Genomic DNA, 22,981 nt, shown 5'->3' on the forward strand with positions numbered 1-22,981 from the left:
GTGGCAGAAATAGCCAGGCGACAGCAAGCTGTGTTCCTGCATTTGACATATGAAAAAGTAGAAGCCATCCTCCTGGGCTTCACAAGAGGTCTAGGAGGTGGATGCTACTGCCTGGCCACCCTCACCCCACCCAAATCTAGGCACTAAATCCCCCTTTGTGGGTGCCATGGGTACCCAGATGGCAGGGAGATAGGTTGTGTGCACAGGGAGAGGGGAGGGGATGGAGCTACATCTAGCAGGCCTTTACACTCCATAAGACTGAAGCAAAATCACAGCCTTAATATCCTAGTCAAAATCTTAGGCTGCATCTGCATTGCAGAAATAATGCAATTTGACATGGCTTCAACAATCATGGCTCCATTCTATAGAATCCTTGGATTTGTAGTTTGTGGTGGTACCAGAGGATCTGAACAGACAGGCCAGAATAAAGCTGCTTCAGGTCACTTTGGAGGTATGATGTTTAAATGCTGCATGTGTCCTAAGAGGCCGGAAGCCATGCCAAAGACTGGAGTGCAGCTTTGGCGCAGCTTCTGGCCTCTTAAGAAGTGTGTGTCATTTAAACCCCATACCTCCAAAGTGACCCGAAGCAGCTTTATTTTGGCCTGTCTGTTCAGGCCCAGAGTTGTCTGAGAGAAGGCTAAATATCCCAGAAAACAAATCCTAGAATTCCTTAACATTGAGCCATGGTAGTTGTAGTGTAGTGTAGTGTAGATGCAGCCTTAATAAATTTAGTTCCTTTTCATTCATTGTCAGTAGTCTTTACCACAGACTATTGTATCATGGTAATTGAAAGGGTTAATTCATGTATTAATATCATTATGATAATAATTAATCACATACAAGCGCAGGCATCCCCCCATATGAACCTACAAGTTTCCTAAAACCTATGGCTTAAGGTGAGGATGTGAGACAGATCCTTCTTCCCTTTCACAGGAGGCCAGACTGGCTCCCTTCTTGCTTTCCTTTCACTGGCAAAGACATTTTTATTCAAGCAGGTTTTTAAATGTGTAATTGTGTCAGGGGAGCTTTTATATGGGGTGTGTGTTTTACTTATGTTTTTTGAGTTTTGTATATTTATGTAATTTCCTACTCTTTTTCAGCTAGTTGATTTTAATTTTCTTTTACATATTTCTGTAAAGTTTTAAAATGATTTTATTTGTGAGCCACCTTGGGTCCCTTTCTGGGAGAAAGGTGGCATAGAAGTGAAGTGAAATGAAGTGAGATAAATAAATAAATAAATAAAAATTTATTTGTTAATCATTTGGGGTGGGTTCAAACAAAAATTCACCAAACAGTGATACCTTTATTGACCAACCAAAATGCACAATATACTTGTTGCAAGCTTTCGAAGCTCCACTGGCTTCTTCATCAGGCAAAATGTTACATACCAAACAGGGGGGAAATTAGAGATGTTACTAATAAGATGCCTGGATTTTGTTGTTTCTGTCCTTAATTAACATGTTGTAGGGAGGGTATCTTTAGCAGGCTGGCATCTCCTCCTCTAGCCATGGCAGCAATTGGGCAAAGTCCAGGAAATTTAAAATCCATTTGCATATCAACAAGGACTCCTCTTTTGCAATCCAATATGTTTCAGTTTCTGTGAGGCCACAGGCCTCTTTGTAGGCAGAGGACCATGGACTCCTCAAAAAGTCTCCATGTTTTTGCATCAGGAAGATTTTGGTAGGCGATGAGGTAAAACATGCCATATCCGGTCCAAATTTGAGAAAAAAATTTGTTTTACCTTGGTTGAAGGTCCCAGTTCAGTGGCTCACTTATCGAGTTCTCCTGTTGCACTTACAATGTTGTATCTCACAATCCAGAAAACATACAGGGGTAGCTGTGTTGGCCATTTAGTAAATTCAAACAAAAATCCACCAAACAGTGATACCTTTATTGACCAGCTGAAATGTACAATGTTGGAAGCTTTCGAAGCTCCACTGGCTTCCTCATCAGGCAAGATCAGACAAGGCCAGTGGGAGTAGGAGAGAGAAACTGCTACATTTTAAAAGCAGCTGAAAAAGTGGGTTGACAGAGGATTAATTGGGACTGTTCCTGCCAAACTAGGACAATTGGAAGATATAGGTTATATTGCTTTGACTGTTGGTCTCTCAAGATTTGTAGATTTAACCATTGCTCTCAGTTTATGGAGGCTGTGATTCCTTTTTTTTTAAAAAAATATTTTAAATTAATTTTTAATCAATTTTACTTGTTCTGCAGCTATACTGGAAACATAAGTTTCATAAACAAATATAATAAAATGAATGAATAGTGTGTGGGAGAGCTACAGAGCTACAGAGATGTGTGAGAGAAGCCCAAAGCAAATGAAAAGAGAGATCTGAATATTTGCTTATCTGATTGTACAGTGGCCCCTTGGTATCCACTGGGGTTAGTTCTAGCATACTCTGTGGCCACCAAAATATGTGTATGTTCAAATCCCATTAAATACAATGGCATAGTAAAATGGTGTTCCTTATATAAAATGGCAAAAACAAGGTTTGCTTTTGAAATATATATATATATATATATATATATATATATATAAAATATTTGCAAGCCATGGATGCTTGAATCTGTGGAATTTGCATACTGAGGGCCAACAGTATTGCATTATAAGAATAGGCTTTGCCAGGTTTTGCCCTATCTCAGTTTGTATTCTTGCAAAAGGTCTCCAGGGCCCATAGTGGGCTGAAGAGAATGAATATTTGTAGTCATGTGTGCAGACTGCAAGGGAGGCCAAATTTGGTTCAAAGGGACAAGGTTAACCTCATGGACAAAACCAACTAGAGAATAAACAGTTAGACCTGTGAATGATTCCCAAGGAGGAGGTGGCAGGAGAAACCAATAGGATTGTACAGTGTGTCAGCCATGGTATCCTTTCCACAGAAGATTGGAGATACCCACACAAAACTCAGGGAAAGGAACAGCCATCTTTCATAACAGGTCACACCTGAGCTGCTGCTTCAAGTCCTGCTGAATTGTTTCCAGGTTTCACTCCTTACACCAGTGTTCCTGGTGAACTGTCTTCTGCTGCAGCTAACATTTCTTCATAGGCCATGTCCACTCTGAAAGAAATTTGTGGCGGGCTCCCCTTGTACCCCCTTCCTGAGAACAGAGGACGAAAGGATGGGATTCCCCATGCTCCAGTCAGAACACCCAATCTCACCATGCAGGAAAAAAAGGTAAGAGAGCATTGACATTCCTCCTTTGTGGGCAGACTTCAGACAATACTGGGGGAAGGCAATCTCCATCCATTTGTAGCATTTAGATATCCCAAAGGCTAAGAAGTTAACTCACTGCCATCAGTGGCAACATGGAAAGACTGGTATGTCTACACAAGAGGTTTCCCTGTTCCCCTTACTTGAACTTCCACTAAACCCCAAAAGGTGAAATACATCAGCTGGATAGACAAATAAACTAAACATTATTTTACTTCACATTTTTAAATTTAGTCTTTTAAAATAAGAACACAGAGTGATGTACGAAGATGGCAAATTTATCACCCAGCCCTAAGCATACTTCCATAGAAGTAAATCATAGTGAGTCCAAAGAGACTTTTCCCTAATAAGTGCATTTATCTTTGTGTACTTTTTTAAAAAAATAATCACTGTATTTACACTTGTTGCTCTTCCATTTGCAAGCCCAATTATTGGTTTCTGTATCAGTTTATGATGTATTTACAATATCAACAAGGAGGAATTGGAGTGTCAAATCTAGTAGTAAGAGTCACATGGCACTCGAGATGTTCTGGACTGCAAATCCCAACATCCATCACCACTAATGGTTCTGGCTAGGGCTATTGGACCTTGCAGTCCAATGGTGTCTGGTGAGCACAATGATCCCTAACCCTGATGTAAGCTGATCATTGATACTGTTCACATTTTTCCCATTGTGGCAATTAACTAGTTATCCTTTTTATCCCAAAAGTAAAAAGCGGCTGATTTTGCCCACTTTCTACAAGGGTTAATGTCAGTTTTATGCTCAATTAGCCCAATGTCATCTGAAAACAATCCAATTTTTGCAGATTATTCCTGGTTTTAAATTCTGTTTATCCACGGGATTTGAGTGTTTCCCTCCCATGTGAAAATGGCAAATTCTGTTTTAGGGATCATTCAGAAAGAACTGAAAATAAAACTTCCAGTTGTATAATGACTTTTGTAGCTAGCTACATCTGTTTTCAAAATACTGTGTTCTGCTCTGATCACCACCTTATCCGAGAAAGGATATTGTATTACTGGAAAAGATGTGGAAAAGGGCAAGCCCAGTGATTATAAGGCTGGAGCAAATATGGGTGCTGTAGAAATAATGCAGCTTGACACCATTTTAAGTGCTGTAACACCATCCTATGGGAGTTTGGGATTTGTAGTTTTACAAGATCTTTAGCCTTCTCTGCCAAAGAGTGCTGATGCCTCACAAAACTACACATCTCAGGATTATGTAGGATGGAGCCATGGCAGTTAAAGTGGTGTCAAACTGCCTTATTTCTGCAGTGTAGGATGAACCCTATGAGAAGAGGTTACAGTGTCTGAGGCCTTTTAACTTATGGGAAAATGGCAGCTAAGGCGGGGTACAAACTACCTTTTAACTTATGGGAAAATGGCAACTAAGGCGGGGTACAAACCGCCAGAAAGAGGTGAGTCCCCAGCGCCTCTCTTTGCTCCACAGGAGCGTGCAGCAACCAAATTGCACGGCACTCCTGCAGAGCAAAAAAGGAGCACCGGGAAGTGGCTCTTTTTTTGTGGCACACTTCCACGCCCTAAAGCGCCAGTGACACCATGGTGACGTCGCAACTGTGCCACCCCATTTGGAGGTGGCGCAGCTGCAACGTCACCAGTACGCGCCGCATCTGGTGGGTGCGCTGCAGCTGCGCTGCCCTCATCACGTGCAAGGGCTGCTGAATGTGTGGGCACTCCGTCCACCAGGCAGCCCTTGCACGTGACGAGGGCGCCTCAAAGGCCCGTCTGTTCCGGGCCTATGTTAAAGATACTGTATGGTAGAAGTATATGTATAGTGGGGAGAAAGTGGATAGGGAGAAACTTTTCCCTCTCAGAATCTGGATTCATTCATTGTAGCAGAATGCTGGGAGGTTTTGGACAGAGAAAAGAAAGCAATTCCTCAAACAGCATGTTATGAAACTGTGGGATTCACTGCCACTAGATATGACAATGGCTGACAACTTAACTTTAAAAACTGTTATGGAGCTATTTAAAAGAAACTGAAAGAAAACATTCTAAGCACATTCCTACTCTACAGTTTTGTCCATGTCACAGAGTGAACTTGCTTTCCTCATAAATAGTTTGAAACTTCTGTAGGTGCAAAACTGAAGCTAAACAGATCTGGTTTGCTTGTATTGGTAAGACTGATGCTTTTTACTATGTGTGTGAGGGAGAGTATTATTTACAGAGTTTATGGCCTGTCAAAATTTAGCACCTGGTAAGATCTTCACATTATTTCTTTGGATCTTGGAAGTGAAGCAGGGTTAACCCTGGTTAGTACTTGAGTAAGAGACTGCCAATGAATACCAGGTGCTATAGGGTATACTTCAGAGGAATGAAATGGCAAAACCACCTCTGAGTATTCCTTTTAACATTTTGAAGTAACCCTATTGAAATTAATGGAGTTTCCATAAGTAGACAGGTGACTTGACGGCATGTGTGTGCATCACAAGTAAGAAGGTGCTGTTGTATGGAATCCTCCTTCTGGGCCTCCCTAATATAGGGACAGAATGCTGGGTTAGAGAACAATTGGTGTGAGCCAACACAGTTATGTTCTTAAACATCAAAAATTGTGAATATATTATGTGTCTGTGTACCTATCCTCTGTCATCCCATTTTTTTCAGCTGCTTTTAAAATGTCCTGGTTTCTCTCTCCTTTTCCACTTCTGTTCTTTGTCCTCAGCTTACTTTCAATTGTTGCAATCTGAGTTCAAAGTGCAAAAGTAGTTTGCACCAAAATCAGTAGGGGGGAAGAATCCTGCCCTTCCCAGTAGGTTCAGGCAAAAGCAAACTGCTGCAGCATCTCCTATCTTGTCTGTTCTTCTTCATTAATGACTTTTGTCATCTTGATCACACTCGGGTATTGTTTGGCCACACATGTCCCAGTTTTTAACTGTGAAATGTTGGAGGGTCTGTACTGTGGAAGTGTGCATGTGCACATGTGCAAATGGTTGAGCAATGACATTGAATAGTCTATACGCTAGCAGTGAGGTGTCCTTGCCCATTGTTGGCATAGAACATTCAGAGCTTGTTCAGAACTAATTTGGACTTTGAGCCCCAAAGATTCCCAAACCATGCAGTATGCACTCTTAAATCACAATAAGAAGCTGAAGGAACAGGTGTAGACTCTGCAAGTAAACAGGATATGTCAATTCCCATTTTCCAGACCTTTCAACAGATTCTTTCAATGGATTCGGTGCCTGTGCTCTATCTGCTCTTCCAGTATCAAGCATACACAATGTTTATGTGAGCCTGCATGTTTTTTTTTTTTTTTTTTTGGGGGGGGGGGGGAGAGGCCTTCTCAGCAAAATCAGTCCATGCAAAATGAAGGACATTAATTCAGATTTCCAAAACAGATTACCATTGATCCTTTTGAATGAATTTCCAATAGAGAAAATCAGCTATAAGGATATGATAATAGAATAATATTTTAGGGAAATCAGCCACTGTGACATATTCATCTGAGACAAAGGCTATAGGAGCTGGTTAATGATTTGCATTTTAGTTGTGTAACACTCTCTTTTAATTTTATTTGAGCTGGCAGATAGTCCCAAGCAGTAAATGTGAACCCTGGTGATAATAATTATTTCCTGGCCAGACAACCAGCATTCTGTGTCGACTGAGCATGCTTGGTCACTGGGCAGTTTGGGGGTTCTTCCTTTTTCTTTCTTAAACTTGATGATCTTCCAAAATTTTTATTATGTATTGAAGATCCTATTTGGGCATCATAAAGACAGAAGACAAAGGGAATGTCTTTGCTAGTAGTGTACAGTGTAAGAGGTAGCAGTATTGGTAGTAAAAATCATAATGTGTCCCCATTCTTGCTTTATATTAGGAGAAATATGCCAGATAACATAAGCTGCAGAGCATACTTGGATATGTGTAGCTCTTTTTCCCAATGTATATTTGCAGTAATAACCCTAAGTGTCCCCATGTTTTGGTTTCATCTTCCCGTTTCTGGCAATAATAGAAAGTCTTTATGAGAGATTTAGAAAGCTTTATGTGCTCTGGGATCTTCCAAAAAGCTCTTTCTTCCATCCTAAATTTAATCTCCTTGGATCAAGCAAAGTATATCTGCCAGGCTTTTTCCATATACATTTCCTGACTTCTTCTGCTTCTGAGCCCTTTTGTTGCTTGGGGCTTGAAACATCAACATCCCCCATCTTCTTTCCTCACCCCCTGAAGTTCAAGTCTCTCTGCTCTTCCATTTCCAGTCTCCAGAAAGATATTTGCCTGATCTTAGAAACTATAAAGGGCTTGTCACTGCAAAAAACAACTATTTGTTAAGTTCAAAATTCAGTGATACATAATGTGTTACTCTTGGAGCTGCTGCAGGACTTTCTTCTTGCTGTACTTTATTCATCTGAAATGGAAAGATTATATTCTTTTCCCACCTCCAAGTTCATTTTGTGCCCATTTCATTTGAATACATTTTTAAAAGAAGAGAAATAAAATATATATGCACGTTGTGTATGCTTTTTGACATGGGTATATCAATGGATACATGAGTGGATGTGTGTATGCATGTGTTGTTTTCCTTCAAGTCATTTCTGACTGATGGTGACTCTAAAAAGGACATTGAGAAACTGGAGCGTGTCCAAAGGAGGGCGACAAAAATGGTGAAGGGTCTGGAGACCATGCCCTATGAGGAACGACTTAGGGAGCTGGGGATGTTTAGCCTGGAGAAAAGAAGGTTAAGAGGTGATATGATAGCCCTGTTTAAATATTTGAAAGGATGTCATATTGAGGAGGGAGCAAGCTTGTTTTCTGCTGCTCCAGAGAACAGGACCCGGAACAATGGATGCAAGGTACAGGAAAAGAGATTCCACCTGAACATTAGGAGGAACTTCCTGACAGTAAGGGCTGTTCAGCAGTGGAATGCACTTCCTCGGAAGGTGATAGAGTCTCCTTCCTTGGAGGTCTTTAAACAGAGGCTGGATGGCCATCTGTCAGGGATGCTTTGATTTGGATTTCCTGTATGGCAGGGGGTTGGACTGGATGGCCCTAGTGGTCTCTTCCAACTCTACGATTCTATGATTCTATGATTCTATGATTAAAATGAACCTGTCATGGGATTTTCTTGGCAAGTTTATTCTGAAGGGTTTGCCATTGTCTCCTCTGAGGCTGAGAAAATGTGGCTTGCCCAAGATCACCCAGTGGGTTTTCATGGCTGAGTGTGGATTCAACCTGATCTCCAGAGTCATAGTCCAACATTTGGACCACTGCACCATACATTTTAGAAATGTATACAGTTGTTTTGTCTGTCAATTTTTTTAAAAAATGTGTGCATATTGTCTAACATTTTTTTCCTCTCTTTCATGAAATGTATGGCTTTTCATGTGCACATTGAATCCTTCTTTATTTATAGTCTCAGAGGTGCAAAGCAGGTAAAGCCATTAAAAAAAAACCTTGAAAGAAGACATATTAACCACATCTACAGCATCCTGTCCCATTTTGTCCACATCACAGAGTCAACTTGCATCCCTCATACAGAGTTTGAAACTTCTGTAGTTGTAAAACTAGAGCTGAACAGATCTGGTTTGTTTGTATTGGTAAAACTCATGCTTTTGGATATGTGTGTATGTGAAAGGGATTTACAGAGTTTATGGCCAATCAAAATCCAGCGCCTTGTAAACTCTTCACATTATTGCATTGATCTTGGAAGCTAAGCAGGGCCCCCAGTTAGTACCTGGATGGGAGACTGCCAATGAATACCAAATGCTACAGGGTATATTTCAGAGGAAAGAACTGGTGAAACCACCTATTCCTTTTGAATTTTTGAAATAACCCTATTGAAATTCATTGAGTTGCCATAAGTAGACAAGTGACTTGAAGACACACACATACAATATTCTGCTGCTGATAGATTTATTTTCATTGAGTAGGTTAACCTGTTCGTTATATGAAGTTGTTTACCCATTTATAAAACACACACTTCATATTTTTCATGTTTTGAACAGAGTCTGTTTTCAACTGATACTTGCTGCTGAGAGTCTTTAATCTCTAAAAAATTTAGCTGTCTGCAAATTAGCAAAAAGGCCATGCTAGCTTGCCTGTCAAAGCTATTTCTTGTGAGTGAAACCAGCATATGCGGTAATATGTCAAAGGGAAGTGAATTAGCTAATGAAAAGCCTTCCCCATGGGAAAGAACATAACTGTGTACATTGAAGAGGACTAGCAGTGAAACTGCAGATGAAAACACTCCTTTAGACTACTGAGCTGTGTTCACTGATTATTCAGAACCCATCCAGGCTCATCTTGATACACTGTTTTGGTATTAAGTATACCATAAGAGTGGAATTGACTTGTTAAAAGGTCTTCTGACTTTCCTTCCAGGAAACAAAGCAATAAAATGGGTTGGAAACACCAGTGCTATAACATAGATAGCCATGTGGGATGGGGTCTAGCTACAGAAGGCATTGTCGTCCCCCCCCCCCCCGCCCAAAGAATTTAGTCCTCCAGGAAATTTTCTTTTTGTCCCCAAATTTCTAGAATTGCAGTGATTGAAAACTTCAGTCAAGCATTTAGAAATACAGTGTAGGCAACCAAAGAAAAGAGCCAGGCAAAGATACTAAGGGAATGCATACACAGCAAATGTAAGAGTTCTAAACAGGAAGGATTTTCACTGTTTCACTCTCTACAATGCTAAAAATTTGGAGAATGGAAGAAAATTTTCTTTTTGAGAGACAGAATACTTATTTGGTAGGCAATAGCCTCATATTGACCTCTCCCCCATAGCTATGCTGCCAGTGGTGAGGTGTGATGGGAGCTATAGGTTAACATCTAGAATAGTGGTTCCAAATCTTGATTCCTCAGACTTGGGTGTTTGAAATTCAGCTTCTAGAAATCCCAGTCAATTTGACCAGCAATCAGGAATTCTGGGAGTTGAAGTTCAAAACCTCTGGATGACCAGTGTTTGGGAACCAGCGTTCTAGTAGGTCACATGTAAGTAATTTATATACCTTTGATGTATAGGAAGGCCTTATTAAAAACCTTTTTGAGTAAACATTTTCAAAGTCATGGCTAAGGATTATGGCTTCAGTGGCCAAGAAGCAGGCACTGATAAGATCAGATGTCTGGTAGAGGAAAGTCTCATTTGGCTGAACCAGAGCCAGTAACAGCTTCCATATTAATGAGAAAGTGATTCTAAACTAAAAGAACTGTCCAAGGTGCTAAGCTTAGAATCACAGAAGCATAGAGGTGGAAGAGGCCTTATGGGCCATGGAGTCCAGTCCCCTACTCAGTGTCCTAGCTCCAAAATAGATTCAGCACTTTAGATTGCTTCTTTGAAGTTTGGACTAAAACTTAACATGGTTTCACTGCTTCACTGACATGGAAACTACAACTGCCCAAGATCAAAACTAACCTTACCATCCTCCTTTGCAGGACTTTTAGACATTCTTGCCTATCTATGCAGCTGGTGGAGACAAGAAATAAAGTCAATAAAGCCTTAGTGACTCCCAGCAATTAGGGTGGCCATCTGTCCTACTTTACAATGGACTGCACTCTCTTTGGACTGTCCTCTGTATCAGTGGACCCCAAACTGTGCCCTTTAAGAGATTGTGGACTTCAGCTGCCAGATGCCTCAGCCATGTTGGTCAATAGTCTGGGATTCTGGGAGCGGAAGTCCAAGATCCCTTAAAGAGCACAGTTTGGAGACCATTGCTCTATGTGAAGGGCTGAGTCCAAGTTTAAAGATGCGGAGCCATCAAGAAGGAGGGTTCTTGAAGTTGCCCAGCAGCACAGAATACTCAGGACTCTGCTGGTCCCAGTCTTCCCCAGGAATGTGTTATGTTTCTGTTTAAACTGTACGAAATGTAAAGTTTCATTCTATACAAATCAGCAGATGCACATTTTAAGCAAACCCATGTACTGTTTTGTCCTTTCTTTTGGAGTCATGCATTTCCTTTTTTGTGGCATGATTCTCTGGTGACATCCAATAAAATCAACGTAAACACTTTGAATGAATTTAAAATGTGAAGCAATAAAACAATACACAGTCTAAAAACTACCTAACATATTAAACTATCTAGCATGATGACACTTACTATAGGCTATTCTTGCAAGGGAGAGACATCTTCAATGCTCATAAATGCTTCTCTTGCTCTTTCTGAGGGGAAGAGAGGGTGGGCCAATCCCATCAGGTCTCCCCAATGCCACCAGGCCTACCCTTAAGAAACAGAGTCCTCCCTCCAGTCCATCTGCCTTGGTCCAGGCCTCAGAGGGAAAGATGAACTCCAGGACCTGATCCCCTTCCCCACAACCATTCCCTTCTCCTTTTGTGTCGTGTCTTCTTAGATTGTAAGCCTGAGGGCAGGGAACCGTCTAATTAAAAGATCGTATGTACAGTGCTTTGTAAATTTACAGCGCTATATAAATAAAGCATAATAATAATAATAATAATAATAATAATACCTGATGAAGGAAACAAGTGGCTTTTGTAGCCTTACTGTACTTATAGCAATTGCTGGAGCTTAGCAGAGAGGCCTTTCTGGGCCAAGTCAACTGATAGCAGTTTTGTGGAGGTGGTTCTCGGTTGGACAAGAAAACAGCAAGTTCTCCAAAATGTTCTACCCCTTGGCCAGAACAATGGAGGGGGGAGCAGGCTAATTTCTTGATAAGCAATTGGGAAGAATACAAACTATATGCTTGCCCTTAAATTAAGTGTAAAAGCTACAGATTAACTCTCAATCAAAATATAAATGGGATATTCTGAGAGTGGAGCAGGAACGTCCCAGATGGGACAGTTGTTCTCAGGTCATTCCATTGGTTATATTGTGCTCTGACAGGTTTTAGTAAATAGTCAAAGCAGCAGCAGCAGCAGCAGCAGCAGCAGCAGCAGCAGCAGCAGCAGCAGCAGCAGAACAAGTAGATTTTCAGACCCCAACAGAACAGGGCCAGCCTTACCACTGGGCAGAGTGAGTGAGGTTACTGCCTGAGGCATTGGATAGTATATGCTGTGATCATGAACGAGCAGCAATTTGTAATTTGTTTATTTTGTTGATGTTGTATTTTTACAGGAATGGGGAGAGATGCTTGTGGAAATTTAATTTAACTAGCTGTGGGAAAGGTGTACCTTGATGTGGCAGAAAGGTGTCATTTGCCGCTTAGCTTCAAACAGCAAAATGCAGTGTATTATTCTCTGAGGTCACCATTTTGTAGAACATAGCTCAAACAGATGTGACCTAATTGGCAGGCAGCTACAGTGGTATGATTAAGATGCAATAGAATAGAAAAATAGAAAAAACAGGGCCTTTCCCCAGAAGATCTACTTACTATATTGCTTGGCAAGCCTTCTTTAGGATGAAACTGTATCGTAGAAGATTAATTTAAAATACTAGTTTCTCTTTAAACAAAAATTCAGTACCTCTGCCTCCATTCCAAATCATTTAGTGAATTGGCTACCAGTGGGATTTTTTTTTAAATTACAGTTCAGAGATTTAGCCATTCCACTTTGACAAATCTGTGTCACTTTGACAGACTAGAATACCATAAATGTGTGTATTTGTGTGGGTAGGATTTGGAGCTGAAAATTAGTAGTCATAAGGAAGGAAAAACCAAGGGTGGGTGGCCTTCTAGATTTGGTCTTCCAGACTACAACTTCCAACAGACCTAGTCAAAATGCACAATGGTGAGGGGAGTGGCCATCCAACACCATCCAGACAATGCCCCATCCTTGATTTAAACCATCCCACTCTTACCAATTTTCCTTTGTAAATGTTTTCTTGAGATTATTTTCCCCCCTCTCAGTCTGGCTTGGGAAATGGGGTTGGAAAAATTTAAAATAGCCAAGACTTTGGGAGTTTTGGCAGAGCAGAAATAAACAGATAAGAGAAAGGTTAAACACATCTATCCTTTCTGTTTGTTCCCTGACCACTCCATGAGACTTTCTCGTCCCTTCATCTCCTAGGAACAAATATAGTTGGAACCACTAGAGGCTGGTGACGTCTATATTAATGGGGGTGATAAATTTGTTTCATGTTTCAGCCCAGACTTTAAAGAAGCAATAAAAGATGCTGAATCCTATACATTCAATAATTTCAGCATTTTGAAGAGATTCTTTAAAGTTCATATGAAAGCACAGAGTGGATTCACCATCCCACTGACATGGGAGTTGCACAGCACAGCTATCTGTGCAGACACAAACACACACCGTCTTGCAAGGTGGTCCATTAACACACTGGCATAACAGAGGAAATGCATTACTAGGGGGGAAAAGAGTACATGCTTTGTATGAAATAGACAAGTGATACTTTGTGTATATAGCTGCACATTTAGGAAGAAGGGCCATAATTGAAATAGATGTGCCTATTTCATGCATGTTGCTGCCATCATATATCACAAATAGACATTCAGAGACATAGCTGTGTTTGGAATATCAGTATGCAAAGGCATGGAAAGGGATCTTGTAGCAGCTTTCAGACTAACTGAGTGAAAGAAGTTCTAGCCTGAGAATTCTAAATACTCCTCCTTAAAACTGCCAATCCCAGAATGCAACAGGAGGCAGCTACAGGAGTCAAAGTGGAATAGTTGCAGTTTAAGAGTATAGTGTGATAAACATCATAGACTTGGCCTACATGTAGGGATGCCATATCCCGGCTGCCCCCGTGAAAATCCCGCTTTTGGGGAAATCGGGCCTGCCCCGGCCCGGTTCACCCAAAGTCATGGCTTTTGTCCTGGCCTCTGGGCCGGGCGCGCTCACGCGGCCATTGTTGCGGCCACTAATGCGGCTGGCCAGACACCCACCTCCTCCTCCTCCTCCTCCTCCTCCTCCATGGCCGCGCCACCCTCCTCCTCCTCTGCTCCTCCTCCTCCTCCTTCTGCAGCGCTGCTGCTGCTTTGCCCCCCGCGGCACTTGCCCAGGCCACGGCCGGCAGCAGCTCGTGCTCGCCCCTCTTGCGCGCCCGCACGCGGGGCTTGTAAGGAGCGCTCGTTCCCTAAGCTGTCTCTGGCCAATGGCAGAAGAGCGGGGGCTGGCCTGTTTCCAGCCCCAGTCTGCCATTGGCCAGTGAGTTTTGGAGGAGGAGGAGGAGGACTGGGAGGAGGAGGACCAAGGTCAGGGGGAGGGAAAAGCGCCATTTCCTGGTGCAAAATTCAAGCAAAGATGATGATGAGGAGGAGGCGGGGAGGTGAGTGGCCAGTTCGGGTCTGCCTTGTTTTGTTTTAATTATTTATTAATTATTTTTATTTATTTATGGTATTTATACCCCACCCTTCAGCTAAAAAGGCTATCACAGTGGCTAATAGTCTCAATCCATATTTATATTATTAAAAATATACAAGTCTACCTTGGTTTTTTATTTTATTTTATTAATTTTTATTATTAAAAATAACCAACCCTGCCTTTTTGTTTTATTTTGTTTTATTTTATTTTTATTATTAAAAATAAGCAACCCTGCTTTTTGTTTTATTTTTTTATTATTATTAAAAATCAACAACCCTGCCTTTTTCTTTTCTTTTCTTTTTATTATTAAAAATAAACAACCCTGCCTTTTTCTTTTCTTTTCTTTTTATTATTAAAAATAAACAACCCTGCCTTTTTCTTTTATTTTTATTATTAAAAATAAAGAAGCCTGTCTTGTTTTAACAATGATAGTGATGATGATGAAGATGGTGATATTGATATCAGCCAGTTTCTGAGGCTGCGCTCACTGTTTCTAAAGCCGAGATAGTGTGACTATCCAAAGTGCCTTTTCTGTGTGTTTTTGGTGCTTTGAATGCTAACAAGCCTGCCTTGCTTGGACAATGATAGTGATGATGATGAGGATGGTGATATTGATATCAATCAGCTTCTGAGGCATGCGTGCACTGTTTCTGAAGCCGAGATGGTGTGACTTTCCAAAGTGCATTTGGGTGCTTTGAATGCTAACAAGCCTGCCTTGCTTGGACAATGATAGTGATGATGATGAGGGTGGTGATATTGATACTCTCTGAGGCATGGCCAATGTAAGTTGCTCTGATTTTTACAAACCCATGCGCAGTGAAGAAAAACCAAAGTCTCTTGACCAAGTACACACTTCTGAGAAGTATAGTTGGTGCAAGAAACCTGAAACGGCAAATCCACTTCTTGTGAAACCACCTGGACATGTTCAATATGCATAGCCATGTTAAACCATGCTAAGTGTTAAATCCAAGGGGTTTGGTTATGGAATAAGCCTCTGAAATATGCAAGAGGCCATGTTAAGTAAAGCCATGTGAAATGCCCAAATGTGCTGTTGTGTGTGTTTTGGAATGGAGGGGGGTGGTTTGGCCAGAAAGGGAAGTCCATTTCTGCCATCTGCCTAGGAATAATGCCAAAATGTCCTCCATTTTGATCATGCCTAAGAAACATGCATTTACATTAACATTTTTTTAAAAACTATCCAATTTTTTCGAGTGTCCTCCATTTTTAAAAGTCCTCCATTTGAAAATGTTGTCCTACATTTGTCCTGGTTTGGAGGTCCTGACTTATGGCAACCCTACCTACATGCATCTGAGGAGGTAGACCAAGTCAGGTAGACTATTTGTTCAGTTAGTTTCAAAGGTGCTACAATAGTTCTTGTGTTTAGTTACATTTTTAGAAATAAGGAAAACAGTGGGGGAAAAATAATTACAATACATATCATCTGAGTGGGGCAGACTGTGACCTGTGGGCCTACTCAGTTTAACTGTCCAAGTACTCACCAGTGAGGGGATACTTCACACTCCTTACCACTTTCCCATCCTGTGGTTCTTTAGTTCTAAACTTCTTCAAACAGAAGTTCCATAGGGAAATATTAGTTGCCATCTGCACTTTCTGTATTTAATTTTCCTCTGATCTCAACTGTCTACAATAGAAGTAAACAACATACAGCCCTCCAGATACTGTTGCACCACAACTTCCAGAGCCCTAGTCTACATAGCCAGTGGTAAAGGCTCCAGGGAGCTATAGTCCTGCAGCCTTTGGAGGGCCACAAAATTGATATGTAATATACTGTTTTTAGATGTTGTAACCTGCCTTGATTCCTCGTGAAAAGGCGAGCTATAAATAAATCATTATTATTATAATTATTATATTTTTTACCTTTAATATTAGTGGAGAAAAGGAAATTTCAGTGTGTGTAATTTGCATGACATGCTACAATTACTGAATTTCTCCTTCTTCCAGCTGTCGAAATAAAGACCTGCATTCTGTCACTAACCTGTTGAAAACAACTGAGAGTGTTGGCAGTTCTTTTAAAGTTTTGATGTGCTTCAGTCACCTTGCAAGAGCCCAAGAGATTAAGAAATGGCTATCTCTACTCCCCCCTCTGTTGATTCTGTCTTGCAGAAAGAGGCCAGCAAGCTCTGAAAAAGCAGAACCAGGGGGAAGAAGAGAATCATTTGATAATGCAGGGAACAGTTCTACGGAAGTAAACTTTGGATACAGGAGCATCAGCTTTATAGATTGATATCTACTCCACCCATGTGGCCTTGCTCCCACACATAGCACTGCACGTGTGGGCTATACTTGAGAAAGGAAAAAATCAACAGTACATGTGACAAAGCTTTTTCTTGATTCATATTCCATTTTTAACACTTAATGACCATGACATGAATTTACAAAGAAAACGATTATATCCAATTTGCCAGCTGGACAAACCGTGTATTCCAGGATATTGTTGATGTTGTTGGCATCTGTTACTTATCTATAATAACAAAAAGAGAAAGTATGAAAGTGTCAGAGCCACAACTCTGTAAACACTGAAACATAAACACCTAAGGGGACTTTAAGAGTGTCCAGTTGAGGACATTTATTCTTTAAAAGTTTTCTTTTTAAATTAATCTAAATACATTGCAGTATGATCTTCAGTCCCCAGGTGAGACTTCCCTAACCACTGGATAGTTTTGCAGTTGATGCAGTTAAAAGCCTAAGGGAAAGTTGCCAAAAGGATGAAGTTACAAATTTGTCCATCTTTCCTGTTGTTAGAGACAGACCCCTCCTGCAGAAAGCTCTAGCAGTACACCATGGCAGTAGACATGGCTACGAGTCCTACCTGCCATGCTTCCACTCATGTGTGCAGACACAATGTGTCTAGCTCTGACAGCTGTGTAACTTCATTTGAAGCCTATAGTGAATCAAACCAAGGGCTGTTCCAACCTATTCAAATCTGGGTGCATTTGCTAGTTTAAAATATTTAAACTTGGCCTTTGCCCTTGAAATTGACTTAAGGTTCTTTTTTGTACATTCATTATAGATCTTAAACATCAGATTTTCCTTTATAAAAATATCAGCATATTCATTTTTTAAACCCACATATTCGGATTCATATTGGTTAGTTCCAGCTGGGGTGTAGTGTGTGTGTGTGTGTGTGTGTGAAATGACAAAATGAGGGCTTTGCTTCCAAATAAGAATACAGTCGGCCCTTCTTATACACTGATTTTTTATACCCAGATTCAAGCATCCACGGTTTGGAAATATTCCAAAAAAGTATAAATTTCAAATATCAAACCTTGATTTTCCATTTTTTATAAGGGACACCATTTTGCTATGCCTTTGTATTTAATGGGACTTGAGCATCCACAGATTTTGTTATACACGGGGGATCTTGGAACCAAACTCTAGTGTATAACAAGGGTCCGCTGTAATTGCCCTCAATGAAATTTTCCTTTGCTCCCTCCAATTTTTAGCATTACTGTAACTCAGAATGTCACTTCAACATTTAGAAATAAAGATTAGGCATCCTACCCCTCCCACCTCACAAAGTAAATCCAAAAACAGAAACAGCAGGCAGAGTAACCACAGGAATGTGAACACAGGGACTATACACATTTTCTGTTGTTATACTTTAGAATAGCAATATTTTGTCATATTCTAGAATGCTAGAAACCTGGGATTTGAAAAAAATTCATTGGGGGGCAATAATTCTCATTTGAAGGGTCAATGCCCCCATTCTGTAGTTACACCTTGGCCCAACTAGAGTAACTGAATCAACTATTGAAAGGTAAGTAAAAATGCAGGGAAATTCCACTAATTTAATCAGTATACTCTAGCTGGTACTAACAATATGATTCAGGCCAATATTTAGTTCAGAGAAAGTCTTAGAAGTGCTCTATCTGATACAAAGTCAAAAACAAAAATGTGGCTGAGCAAATCCCTTCCAGAACATTTGTGGGTAGTGCCTCTCAAATGTAGGGCTGGTACATGGTTACCTCCTATGATAAGCCATGTACACCAGCAAAGACTGGCCATAAAGTGGCCGAAACTGGTGGTATTCATTCTTCCTTAGGTGTGTAGCTGTGGCATATGCTCATAGCTTCCCAGCCAAAAAAGCAAATATGAACTAGCATAATATAAGATCTAAGTGATCAGAAAGTATGAAATAATGTACATGCTGAGTATCGATTTCAAGATAGTAAGTTAAGCCACAGACTGCCTGTCATGTCAATTATTATTTGTAGAAAACTTTCTTGGGAACATTTTAGTAATGGGTATCATGATATCACAACCTGAGAATAATATACAGTTTGTATATTCTCTCTCTCTCTCTCCCTCTCTCATGTTTTCAAGCAGGGCTCATGCCATTAATATATAATCAGAACTTGGAAAAGTTTCTTTTGGGGCTACTATTTAGACTAGCCATGCTAGCTGGGAGCTATAGTTCCTTCCCTTTCTCAATATTGGATGATAGGGATAATCCAGAGAGGGATATGTTCTGTTTGTAAGTTTCCAAGGTGTGTCTGGCTAGCTGATCTTTCAAATTGCTTCTTCTTATAGGTCTAGAACAGCCTTTCTCAACATTGCGCCTTCCAGATCATTCAGCTGTGTTGATCAGAGATGGTGTGAGGTGAGGTGCAAAATCTGTGTGATGCGTTGAAGAAAGCTGGCCTAAACAGAAATGGACAGAGGCTGGCATCATGTGTTTCATGCTTAGCCTTGCTACCAAGGGAGATAGCCAATCCAAGCACTGGCTGAGAGGGGGTTTGGGACAGACAGACATACCCTCCAACTCTCCAAATTTGGCAGAGATAGTCCCAGTTAATCTTCTGTCATCCCACTTTTTCAGTTGCTTTTACAATGTTTTAATTTTTCTCTTCTCCTCTCACTCCTCCACCCCCCCCCCCCCACTATCCTCTGATTACTTTGTTTGCTGCAAACTGAGTTTCGATATGATGCAGGGGGGAGAGGAGAGGAGGGGAGGAATCCAGTAAGTTCTGGCAAAAGCAAACTGCTGCAGGCTCTCCTAGCTTGTTTTTCCTTCCTCATTAGTAACTTTTGCCATCGTGAATACACTCTATTGTTTCTTCAGCACACTTGGCCTGCTTTTCATCTGTGAAATGTTGGGGGCTATAGACAGGTTTCAACTCAACAGTGGCATCTGAGACTGCTGTCAGTTCCAGTTACTACAGCATCTCACACGGTCACATTAGTAGCAAAAAAAGCCGATTTGAATCCTCCCCCCCCCCCCTCCTCTAGCTTTGCAGCCTCTGTTTCAGGCAACCATCCAAAAGGGCAGGCCTGCACAGTTCTGGCTGTTTAATAACTCTGTCTGGCACATTTCAATTTCAAGCACAGAAGTTTGTGTTTTGTTTGGCACAGCCCTGGGTGATCTTCTTGGTCCATTAGTTTATTTTGTATGCATTGAACCTTTTGTGCCCTTTTCAGCATGACATGAGGCTACAAACCTGACTTGACAAAGTTCTACTGTCAAATTGGCAATGGAACATTCTGCATCATTTGGAGTTAGGTGTAATAATGCCACAATGACATCCCAAGAGCGTTGGTTAACTAAGTTGTTTCTGCCTGAAGTTCTGTCTATCTTGGAGAATGGGTGCAGTGTGTTTATGAAAAGTTGAAAAGATCTCATCCAAAATACTGCACTACCTCATTTTCTGGCTGGAACCTTGTATATATTACGGTCAATGCACTTGAATACATTTTTAGGATCTGGGCATATTTCCCATTGAGTCTGATAAGATGCAAGTGTTTAATTAGCTGTGATAACCACCCACTTAGTCACCTTTAGATTTACTTTCTTTTAATCTTTTTTCCCTTCCTTTTCTGTTTTGGCAGCTGGCTTTGAAGAATGCCCTGCGTTACTTCCCATCTGACTTGCATGAAGTCCTGGCATTTGAATTTGCCAAAGAATTGAGCCTCTATGGACATATCTACATGTATAGGTTCTGTCCCCAAATTGTGATGAGGTAAGAGTTTAAGGTATGCTTTGCAATATAGTACAGTGAACTGCCCATTGCATGCTGAGGCTCAGACTGAAATGCATTATTCTTTGTTTGGGGATGAAATTAAAGTCCAGTGGCAGAGTTATAAATTTTGAAGTGTTCATGCTGATCATGAACAGTCTCCATAACCACACAAGGTGTAAGTGGCTGAAAAAACAAGCAGCTGTCTTGATCTATGTGGGGTGTGGGTAGCTGTTTTACTAAAACCAAGAGTTTTTAATTCCACATTAAGGACCAAGCCACTTCAAACTATTTTGCATTACCACAGGTTCAGCTCACAAGAATATATAGTTGCTAGGATTAGCCATTCCCCTCTCCCATCCAGCTGCTATGATGTTAACAGATTAGCTTATAAAGAACACCAAGAGAATGGTAGGTGACAACATTAACCCTGTTGTTCTTGTTCTTGTGTGCCTTCAAGTTCTTTCTGACTTATGGCAACCCTAAGCCAAACCTCTCATGGGGTTTTCTTTGCAAGATTTGTTCAGAGAGGGTTTTCCATTGCCTTCCCCTGAGGCTGAGAGCATGTAATTAAGGTCACCCAGTGGGTTTCATGGCCAAGCTGGGACTTGAATCCTGGTCTTTAGAGGCATAGTCCATAACTCAAACCACTACATCACACTGGCTCTCATAACCAACCTGACCAATCAATAAGTGCTGACCCTGTGAGCTCTGGCTCCATTATAATACTGCTGAAGTCTGACAAAGTAGGTGGCCTGCACAGCCCATGGTCTCAGTGCAGATTGGGGGGGGGGGGGTCTACCCTGTCCTAAGAATTGAGGGAGATATGGCACCTTCCTGGCCACATTGGGTGGCTATGACTGAATTAAGCTGGCAGCAAGCTAGGGAGAGGGACACAAAATTAGACAATCTCACATGTAAGCAATTTACTGGTGAGTTTATCAACCAATTCTGCCAGTCCGAGAGTAATTTTAATCTTCTCCTTGTGTGCCTTCAAGTAATTTCTAACATGTGGTGACCTTATCAAAGGATCTTCTTGGGCAAGATTTGTTCAGAGGGGGTTGCCATTGCCCTCCTCTGAAGCTAAGAGTGTAACATGCCCAAGATACTCTAGCTGAGGAATGTGGCCAATACTCTCAAAGCGTAAGGGTTTCCACGATTCCCATTGGTCACTTCACCACTGCGTAGCTGTGGCTAGCATAATGGGAGCAGCTGTGAAGTGTTGCACAGAATACAGCACAGCAGGCACTTGCTTTTTTGAAGTGTAGGCCTGGGTGGTATATGCAGATAACTCAGGCATAGACCAAGCTAGGGAAGGCTGCAGCAGTTTGCTTTCGTCTCAGCCTACTGGCAAGAATCTACCCCCTCCTCTCCTTCACCCTTCTGAGTTAAAATGGAGTGCAAAATACTTTTGCACTTTGAACTTAGTTTGCAGCAACTGATGTAATCTGAGGACAATGGGAAAAGTGAGGGGGGCAGCAGCTGAAAAAGTGGGATGCCACAGGATTAAGATTGTCCCTTTCAAATTGGGACAGTTGGAGGGTATGCCAATTAGAACAGTCACATTAAATCAACAGGGATTTGGTAAATCTTATTACTCATATAATTTCCATTTGATTTAGGGAGTCTATACTTGTTGAGATTAACAATTTTGATTTATATCTATAATTCATAATCTTAGCATTATCTGGCTGGTTCCATTTGTGAGCATAAAACTAGGCACTAGTATTTCAAAAACAAAATTAAAATGACTTCCTAACCTGACAATACTACAAATTTTTCTCTTCCTCCTGATATGTTTCATCAATGGCTATGTGTACATGAGAGCAAGTCCTGCTGCTAAAACAGTTAGAGCTACAAGTAGTTCAAACACAGGATTTGAAATCGCTCAATGGATAACTGATTATTTTACTTAGCTGGCCCAGTTTTTCTTCCTGAATGATTCCCCATATGCAAATAGAATCTAACCATTCAAACCCATATGGAAAGGCAGCCGTTTTTATCAAGAAGTGTGATATATTGAAACTAATAAGCATAACTACTGATAGACTTTTCAGACAGCTTTCTGACATTTTATATCAGATTAATTTATGTGGTGTGAACGTGTTTTGATGGGACCCTTAAAATATTGTCAATAGTGTGTTGAGTATTATACTGAATGAATTGTTTTCTAGAACAGTACTTCTCATACTATCTGATACAGGGGACTGACAATTATTTTTCCCCATTGTGCCAGGGGATTGGCACTAATTTTGTGCCCATTGGATACAATGTTTGTGTTTTTTTCTGGGAGACTTGCCAGGACTGGTAGCCAATGGCTCAGAAACTGGAACTGATCCAAACATTAGTGCTGTCTTAGAAGATGATTACTATAAATTTAAATAGAAACTGTAATTTTATTTCAGGATTTTATTGTCATTTTGCATATGTTTTATAAACTGTCATCAGTGGTACCCTCAAACAACAAGAATCTCTTTCTAATTTACGCTGTAAATTAGAACCAAAATACAATTCATTAATTATATTAGTTCAGGAGTAGAGAACATATGGACCTCCAGATGTTGCTGAATTGCAATGCCTCACCAATGGCTTGCAGTTCAACAACATCACACAGGGCATATGTTTCACAC

The 22,981-nt window shown here is 40.8% G+C and overlaps 1 protein-coding gene across 1 annotated transcript in view; it reads left to right on the forward strand.

Annotated features, from left to right (window-relative positions):
• The first annotated feature begins 3,017 nt into the window (after positions 1 to 3,017).
• LOC149321401 (urocanate hydratase-like) overlaps positions 3,018 to 22,981 on the forward strand; it is an 85,711-nt gene continuing 65,747 nt past the window's right edge. The window contains exons 1-2 of the mRNA XM_089521078.1: positions 3,018 to 3,179; positions 20,224 to 20,354. Of these exons, the coding sequence (XP_089377204.1) occupies positions 3,054 to 3,179; positions 20,224 to 20,354 (257 nt within the window). The 5' untranslated portion in view covers positions 3,018 to 3,053. The remainder of the gene's footprint in view (positions 3,180 to 20,223; positions 20,355 to 22,981) is intronic.

The sequence above is a fragment of the Sceloporus occidentalis genome, unplaced genomic scaffold (genome assembly GCF_023333645.1).
Source record: "Sceloporus occidentalis isolate IW3139 unplaced genomic scaffold, rSceOcc1.0.p SCAF_1, whole genome shotgun sequence".
NCBI lineage: Eukaryota > Metazoa > Chordata > Lepidosauria > Squamata > Phrynosomatidae > Sceloporus > Sceloporus occidentalis.